This window comes from Brachycentrus maculatus, unplaced genomic scaffold (assembly GCF_059751285.1).
Source record: "Brachycentrus maculatus isolate JH-2025_06_01 unplaced genomic scaffold, ASM5975128v1 h1tg000117l, whole genome shotgun sequence".
In the NCBI taxonomy this organism is placed as follows: domain Eukaryota; kingdom Metazoa; phylum Arthropoda; class Insecta; order Trichoptera; family Brachycentridae; genus Brachycentrus; species Brachycentrus maculatus.
In genome coordinates, this window is record NW_028280870.1 from 1,830,275 (window position 1) to 1,840,280 (window position 10,006).

The following is a 10,006-nucleotide window of genomic DNA, read 5'->3' on the forward strand; positions in this document are numbered from 1 at the left end:
CTATCGAAAAATATTTCGGGTCGGGCGAAAAAAATCTCGATTCAATACACATTTTTACGCATAAATGAGGATATGTGACTAACTAATCATCACGCCGCTTCCCGCAGTAGTAGGCAGAGATAATAGAATGCCACGCAACTCTTTTCAAACATTATTCACCTCTTCCACATTCATATATCTCCTCATACATTTCCCGCCGTTTATTTTGACCCCTAACCTGACCGCTTTCAAGTATTTGATATATCTGATCGTGACAAATTATTCTCGGTCTTCCTCTGTTCCTTTTCCTACTACATTCGTCTCATAAATTTGTTTTTTTTTTTTTAACTCTTTATTCCAGCTTGACTAAGTGGTGGGTGCAATACTTAGTCAGCCATATATGTTTTACCGTTCTTCCCTCACTTATTTGTTCCACATGTCCAAACCATCTCAATACACCTTTCTTAATTTTATCGATAATGCTTATTCTTGCCTTATTCAACCATTCGAAAATCTATCATGTATCATTTTGCCGCACATTCATCTGATATATTGTATTTAGACTGCATTGAGATTCTTTTGCCAACTCCACGCTTCACGATTTCTATAAATTAGGCTTGAAACCAAGACTCCGTTGTGTAATGGCAGTTTAGCTTTTGGGGATAGGTTTTTATTTTCCATAGCTGATTTCAATGCACCATTCAGTCTTCTTTCTATATCTTTATCTTTCCATCCCTAGAAAACATACTTCCTAAGTATATGGAATCATCTACTTGTTCCATAATTTCCCTATTTACCAATATTTCACACCCAGATCTATACATTCATCTCTTTCAAAAACCTTAATTTTGGATTTGCCAACATTCATCATCAAATTTGCAAAAAATCCTTGCACACATCATACAGTTTGTCATCAATGCCTGCAGGTCTTCTCTACTATCGGCAAGAAGAACAGCATTGACGGCACACAAAAGGCAACAGACAGTCAAATTATTCATTCTAGCTCCAACATTTGAATCTTTCAGTTATTTTTCATGCAATTTTCCATGTATAGGTTAAACAACCACGGCGATATTACACATCCCTGTTAAACACCTTTAGGGATGTTAAACCAGGATGAAAATGAACCGCTTAGTGGTTGGTTTCTATTTTTTTTATTCACAAAGCGAATAAATTCAAATATAAGATATTCTGCTCAATAAATTAGCTTTTTCGTCTCACCAATAGATGTCACTAGTGAAAATTCTAGTGATTCTCGTACAATGTCTCAAAATTGGATCATATATATGGAACTTCCAAGAATTTGAGTAGTGTGATTGTCAATCATGGGCAGAATCGGTGATGTTACACATTTGCAAAGTGATCACTTAAACCAGCCAGGTGGCAAATATTCAATATTTACCACCTCATAAAATTGATTTTAAAAAGACACTCACAATCCACAGAATTATTATCCCATTTTCAGCATTCAGATGAAAGGTTATAATTAAATAAATAAAACAATCAAATTTAAATTAAGTGATATATTTTGCATGTTTTACATAAGAAAAAAATATTTAGTATTTTTGGTAATAAGTAAGCATTCATGCAAAGCTGTATTACAAAACATTTTTAAAATAAATTAGATGGGTATTGTTATTTGATAATATGAGCAGTAACACAATAAAACTTTCTTTTCGAATACCTACATACATCATATCCAATTATGTTTACACAATAGTATTCCACAGAATAAAACACCTAACACACACAACCATTTCAAATATAAGTTGTTTATGTTGCTGAGTTTACCTACAACACCACAAAACTTCTACACGACTAAAATACAATCTTAATCAAACAATGCCATAAATTACAAACTTGCTTCTTTTTATGGTGCAAAAAAAGTTAAAAAATCAATTAAAAAAAAATATTTGGTTTAACCCCTAGCCTGCAGAGTAGATTTTGACAATTGCAACATATTGTTCATACAATATTTTATCAAAGAAACATATATTTTTTAATATAATTTATATTTGAAGTACTAACTTTTGTAATTTACCATTTTATAATTATATGTAACCTTGTTTTAAAAATCACTATAAATATTTCATTATAACTTAAGTATAATGTCTACCGGTTTCGAACCTGACAGTTTCTTTATCAAGACTTGATAAAAGTAACTTCGAAACTGGTAGACATTATAATTATGTTATAATAAAATATTCATAGTGATTTTAAAACAAAGTAACATTTTATTATAAATATGTATTTTTGATTTAACTGGAGGATTCCTTTAACATGATAATAATAATAAAACCCTTATCCGCACCCCAATGGTGCATAGGGCACTGCTTTATGTGAACACAGTGTTATCTTGATCGTTTACACACGAAGGAAAGGTGATCAGCCCTCCGCTTTAAGTACCAGTCCAGGGTAATATTCAATAAATATTACAGTGAAAAAATCACTTATATTTATTCGACCCCCCTGGGAATCGAACCCGGGACCTCCAGAACGGTAGCCGAGCGTGCTGACCATTACACTATGGAGGCAGACAAACATCCTTTAACATAGAATTCAGAAACATTATAATTTATAATATATATTTTTATTCTCAAGTTACTGTTGCAAGTTAAAAATACTTATAATATTAGACTCAGTATACTTGTGTAGGTTTGTATAAACAAAGAAACATCATGTCAGTTTTCTCTGTCGCAAATTATTTTATCAGAAGAATTGAACACTTTTTTAAAAAAAAAAATTAAAGAAATAAATTTCTTTACATATTAAACACATAAAGGTTATGTGTGTTTTACAATATTTAAGTTGTGGGTGACATATATATCAATAAATAAATCTCACAAATTGGCTTGTAAAAAAAAATGTTATCATTTTATCAAGTAACATATTACGGAGAAGACTTTGTTTTATCAGTAATATTTTTACTTACAAATGTAGTATTTTATTTATTGTTTCGGCATTAACTTTGTGGTAAGACATGTTACAATGATTAAAGAAAACACTTCGTTTTTTACCACTTGAGTTTTATTATAGACTACATGTTTCAGAAGTTAAACTTCCATCATTCAGGTCTGTTATTATACAGACCTGAATGATGGAAGTTTAACTTCTGAAACATGTAGTCTTTAATAAAACTCAAGTGGTAAAAAACGAAGTGTTTTCTTTAATCATTACAAATGTAGTGTTTGACATTAATATGAACTGGACCCTTGATATAAAAGCTCATCAAGCTTGGGATTAAAATGAATATAAAATGATTTAAAAAATAAATCCTTTGTTATTCATAATCCTATATTGAATGTCAACAAAATTACATTATTAGTTAACAAAAAATTAATTTTGGGTACTAGTTAAATCACAGTTTTATTAATTTATTTTTATTTTTAATTCTGCCTTAAACATAAAATTATTTCACCCCGAATACAATATTTTCTGATTTTAATTTATATATCTCGAAGGAACACCATTCTTTTAATGATGTGTAAACATTTTAAAGCTGAGAATGTTACAATTTCATCAAAACGAATAAATATTACATAATGTCAATATGTATTCACTGAATAACTAACCATTTACATACATTTACCACAGCTATATTTTGTTTAAATATTACAGTAAAAGCTGGTTAGTTTGAAATTGAAAGGACAGTTAAAAAAACATTTAAAATTAAAACAAGACACTGTTTAAAAAAAAAACTTTAAAAAAATCATCATACATCCAAAACAATATTCTTTTTCATATATTTTGTTAACAAAATAATAAAAATAGTGAAATCAGGAATGTTAAAAACATAATAATACAAGATTTTATTAGTAATTTTAGCAGTCAGTAATTTTATTTTTATTTTTAGTAAAATATTTTTTTCAATTTCAAACTATTGAACCTTCATAAATTAATTAAAGCCTTTGGTAGATAAACTAAAATATCATAATATTTCAAAAAAACCATAGCAAAATTCGAATTACCTTTTATTATAAATGAGTCTTAATTATATTTTTAATGTATGAATTATTTTAAATTCATTTTGAAAGATTGGACACAATGTCATAATAATTAAAATATTATATAAACACGAATTTTTAAATCATCAGTTTTTTTTTTGTGCTTGAGAATAAATTTGTTCAAAAATCACTCATTATTCAATAAAAAAACAAACTCAATATATTTTAGCATAGCCAAATTAAAAGTTTTAAAATGTTTTCCAATACACTGAAGAAATATATATTTAAAAAAAATCATAAAATAATACACATAGTTAGACAGTACATATGCAAGTCATGTCTGGCAAAAAAATGTCTATGACTTTTAAATATGTAACAACTTGAACACCAAATTCATAAATTATTGCCATATTACTATATGGGAAAAAATATTCAGGAATCAACAAATATTTTTAGCATTTATAGTCAAAATTCTAAATTCATCATAAAGAGAAAAAAATACTGCAATAAGATTTTAATTTTTATCTTAGATATATAAAAATAATACTTATACATATAAATATATTGCATATTATTGTAAGTCTATTAATATTTATGGTATATTTGATTGCAATTTTAATTAAAATAAATATTAAAGTATATAATTACAATTTAAATTATTGGGGTCTTCTCTAAAAAAAATATTAATGATCAATTTTTCACATGAGAAAAACGTTAAAAAAAAAGCATGTAATACTATGTCATGTATCCATTAAAATAAGATAAGATATTTTTTTGATTTCAAATAAAATTTAATTTGTAAGTTATTAAACATTAATTGTTTAGATGTTACAGCGACTCGTTATGATACATACAATGGTGACACTTGGGCGGGCATCAACACAAAAAGGTATATTAATCTGAATTGCTTAAAATTTATTCACATAAATGATAAAATCACATTCCATACTTTTTCTTCTGACTTTGCAGATCAACTTTCATATTTTCTAACACATATTTTATTAGATCGGAATACTCAGATTCACTTGCTTAAAGATACAAATTAAAGATACAAACTTATCATTACTGAAATCGGAATCATAATGTAAGAATACTAAAAAAACATCAGTTAGTCAATAATGTAACAGGCATATGTTTCTCCATCAGTCAACCAGTAATGGGAACGACAGGACAGCTTGAAACCAAGAATTCAAGATATTGGATTGGCAATTTAGATGTGCAGTCATATTCCTATTCATTTAGTAGTTGACTATCCAACGGGACCCAGAGTTCCACTGCAGCATCACAAGTTCCGAGCGCAAGAATCTCATTCTCGTAATCCAACTGAAAACATTGAAAACATTTTCTTAATACATTGTTTGCGGGAAACCCTTAAAAGCATCTTTTACATACTGTTGGTAGAGAGCGGGAGATGCTTATAAGAGCTCTATTTGCTTAATTTTGGTAGAGCCTGAGAGACGCCAAAAAACATTGTATCGGTCGGAATTGGTATGTAGTTGGAATACTTGATAATGCCAAGTTTTCCTCGGTCGTCCTCTGTATATGTAATTGTTATTATAATACACTACTAAAATCGGGTCGGGTTGTGGTCCCGTGGTTAGTGTCACGGACTCTTGAGTCAGAGTTTCTCGGTTCGAACCCACTCTACCACAATTTAATACCTATTTATAATAATGAGCCACCAAGGCTCACAGAAATAGTATAAAATTGAAGTATTTTTAGTTCAGAAAAAATATACAAAATCGTGGTTTGCAACCCCTGCCTTGTTGTGTACATATATAACAAAGAATTTTATATAGCCTTTCACCAGTCTGATGATGTCGGTATTGACGAAACCCGGTCACTGGTCAAATAAAATAAATGTGGAAAAAGCTGTATAGATGTTATTTATTAAATTAAAATATATCTGGTTTAATCCATTACATCTCTCTTTAATTTTTTACGTATATTCAATACTATGTGTAACATGTAATATTTCTAATTTCAAGGGACTTTCAAATAAAATAAAATAAAATAAAAAAGTAAAAGTAAAAGTCTCGAAACTGCTTACCCCTGTGATGTTGGAAGTGGACGAAGACGTGATGGAGACTTGGTTAGGGGGGAATGAAGGATTCATTATGCTAATTTTTCCTCCCTCAGAACAGGCAAATAGTCCCGCTTGGCTCAAAGCCAACCCGTTTACCTTGCAACCTTTGTGCATTTCCCATAGTAAGGTGGTGGACAATTTCTGCAATGTCCGCATGTCAAATAAGTGCAAATTCCCGAGCGTATCACCCGCATACAAAGCGTGGGGACAAAGATCGTTGTTTGCGGCCAGGGAGAGTGCGTACGGAGACGACTGCGCCCCGGGACTTAGATGCTTTCTCCGTCGCAAGAGTCCGGCTCGCATATCGAAGGCGGCCAGGGTTTTGTCCTCCGACGTCGTGAACAGCATGTGGCTCCCCGGTTTTGGATGCGTGATGTCTAGTATCGAGGATTTGTGCACTCGGTGAGAGGAGACAGGTACCTGACCTACTCTCACGTCCAAAACAACAATTTCTGGCGAGTACAGTCCAGCTACGGCGACATTTTCATCGATGCAGGCGATGCAAAGTACCGACAAGGCACATCTGAAATGTGAGAATAGTAAATAAAATTGCAATTATATTAGCTTGTAAAAAACGAAACAAGAGTTGAGTAAAATAAAAAAATTAAAACAAAATGTTTTATTTTCTACATTATTTATTATTATTTTTTGACATCTCATCAAAGACGAAGAAGAATATGGAAGTCTGGGCATTTACGGGGCTGACGACCGTCATAGGAGGGTTTAAATGATCACTTTATACACATGTAATATTCACCAATTCTACCCATTATTGACAACCACACTACTCAAATTCTTGGAAGTTCTATATAGATAATCCAGATTTTGTGTATTTGGACACACTCAAAATTATTATATTCAATCAAAATAATTTCCATCGGTATCCAAGACTTTCTGTCAACGATTGGGCAAATCATATATCCTTTTTATGAAAAAAAAATGGAGTATTATTATACTTTATGAAATATTTTCGGTTATTATATTTTTTGTCATAAAAATAGCTCATAATTGCAAAACAAACAAAAAAAACCTTAGCATCTTCTTTTATGTTACAGTATAATATTTTAAGCTACAGAACAAATGAAACTTTTTAACATGTATTGTTATGGGATAACACGTATTTCACATAACGAATTTGCTCCTGGAACGAATTAAGTACGTTATGCGAAGCATCACCATACGTTGTACATAGGGTCTTATAATGTTTACAAATAACACCAAACATATCAAAGTAGTAAACCTCACAGAAGCAGAACATATTAAGATAATGATAATTTCTTTTAAATTTAATAATAAATAAAACCCTTATCCGCACCCCAATGGTGCATAGGGCACTGCGTCATATAAACGCAGTGTTATCTTGATCGTTTACACATGAAGGAAAGGTGATCAGCCCTCCGCTTCAGGTACCAGTCCAGGGTAATATTGAATAAATATGACAGTGAAAAAATCACTTATATATTATTTTTAAATTTATTTTTAAATTTAGACTCACTTAAATCTATTTGTTTCTTTAAGATCTGTGTCCAAGTCCCACGTCTTGATGAAACTGTCCCAGGAGGCCGAGAATATCTTGTTGGAAGAAGTAGACGGCGTGGCGAGAGACCAAACCCATCCATCATGAGCCGAGGGCTTGATTACTGGCTTCACCCTCTCCGCAGGAATGTCGCCTTTTATGGAGTCCTTCACATTCCATAGTACAAGAGCGCGATCTCTTCCCCCGGAAATACACAACGCGCCATCCTTAAATTGTTTTAAAACAGGAAACCTTCATTAAGACCAACATATGATAAATCATAAATGATAAATCGCTCCTTAATTTTCTTTAAACCCAGGTAACATTAACGTAATAGAATTTTTTGCTTAAAACACCATTTTTGTATTGAAAATTTGTTTAATTTTTTCAAAATAAATATATGCTTTTGAAAAGGAAAGAGCTATTAAAAGGTAAAGAGTAAAAAAAAAATTATTAAAATCTTTGTTCAATATATGTTCTAAAATAAAAATTGTCCGTAAAAAGACATGTCAGGCCCCTCACACGGCCGATCGCTTAATGAAATGGATGTTTGCGAGTTTCCCCTTGACAATTTTTATAATTATATTTTTTTATACCATGGTGTATACAACTTACTCGTAATAGCAAAATCCCATCGACAGAAGCGTAATGTGCCCCTTTTAAGGTGACGTGTTTCATGGTATTGGACGGGTTCTTCCATAGTGAATTCAGCCGGTCTATGTGAACACACTCGTCCTCCCACTTGACGTGATCCGTGGAGCAGTTGATGGGCGGGTACCTGTTGTGCAGGAGACGTTTCTTCACCCAGTATCTCCACAGCGAGTCGTCGGCCAGGATACTCTCAAACCTCTTGCAAACAGTGCTCAGCGTGTGACTAATGAACGTAGGCTCCAGGTAACTACAGATTTCTAGAAATATCTAGAAACAAAATTGTTTTTGTAGTAACTCAACCAAAGACAGTTTTATTCAACCTGCTAAGGAAGGCGTAAGATTATTATTATTTATTTATTTATTTCATAGATACATACATTTTTTTTTACTATATGGCTCAACACAGGAATGGCCTGTGTTGAGCCGAAATACTTACATGTAAATACAATTTTTTATTTAATATTATTTGTTTTTTTTTGTTGTAATTTTTAGTTTTTATACATTACATATAAAAGATACAATTGTAATTTACAGTATAAAGGTTTTACAATAAAATAATTACACCTGGACTTTAATAAATTCACTTTCTACCTTGTCCCTTCCAACGAGAAGCAACCATCGAAGATACCTTATTGGAATGTATAATATACTGTTTCATCAATAAACACGAGGAGTTCCAGTTGATTCTACTACAATCAATTTTACATTATCTTAAAATGTTTACATATGTATTTAAATGTGAAAATATTGAATTTTTCTCATTATAGTAATATACAGGGTGAGTCATATTTAATATCAGTTTGTAAACATTGAATAACTTTAACATTTATCAACCAATTGACTTGAGTAAACATGTTTTTAAAACGTCATTTCAGTACAATTTCAATTATGAATCGCTTTACACTGAAACAACGTGATGAAACAGTGACACTTTAGATTGAAAATAATCATTCAGTTATGTTGACTCAAAGTGCATATCGTCGAAAATATCATGGCCAACAAGCATTGTCTGACAACACTATTTGGGTACTTCTTCTGGACCTTATCCGCACCCAATGGTATATAGGGAACTGCATCATATCGATACAGTGTAATCTTGATCATTACAAAAGTGGACCAACATATACTAATAATTGAAAATTGTAATCCCGGAAATCCATATTTCCTTCGTACAAAAAGATGCTTTGTCTCTTTAGATACATGTCTTCACTTCAAACCCTCATCTGCACCCGATGGCGCATAAGGCAATGCATCAAATAAACGCAGCGTTATCTTGAACGTTGGCACATGAAAGAAAGGCAATCAGCCCTCTGCTTCAGGTACCAGTGCAGGGTAATATTGAATAAATAAATGGTAATGTGAAAAAAACATTTTTTTTCATTTGAACCCCCCCTGGGAATCGAACCCGGGACCTCCAGTACGGTAGCCAAGCGTGCTGACCATTATACATAAGAAGGCGGACATGGAGAGACATGTAAAGCAAAAAAAAATTAACAAATTTATGAAAAGTACCTACCTACCCTAGTAAAATTATAAACTATTCTATCAAATTGAAAATGCTCCCTCACAAAAAAATATACATTTATATGTTAGATACATTATACATACCTCAATTGGAATATTTTGCAGTGTGGGTTCAGTTAAAATCATTTCTACATCTTTATAAGCATCGTCTTTTTCTTCTGGCCAGAACGCATCACTCATCTTTGAAGCCATCTTCGTAATAACCTTTCTGTAAAATTACCTTATTATTATTCTAACAAGTTGCACAAAGAAGGTGAGGTCATAACAAAAACCTACTATTATTATTATTACTTCTCATATTGTAGA

At 31.5% G+C, this 10,006-nt stretch overlaps 1 protein-coding gene across 1 annotated transcript; it reads right to left on the reverse strand.

The window, feature by feature from the left end:
* Positions 1-4,617: 4,617 nt before the first annotated feature.
* LOC148309821 (F-box/WD repeat-containing protein 9-like) lies at positions 4,618-9,901 on the reverse strand. The gene is made up of 5 exons (XM_088259454.1): positions 9,785-9,901; positions 8,141-8,443; positions 7,505-7,752; positions 5,974-6,532; positions 4,618-5,246 (listed from the first exon to the last, which is right to left on the reverse strand). Exons 1-5 carry the CDS (start codon positions 9,890-9,892, stop codon positions 5,154-5,156), a joined length of 1,311 nt encoding a protein of 436 aa, XP_088115580.1. The 5' UTR covers positions 9,893-9,901; the 3' UTR covers positions 4,618-5,153.
* Positions 9,902-10,006: the final 105 nt, after the last annotated feature.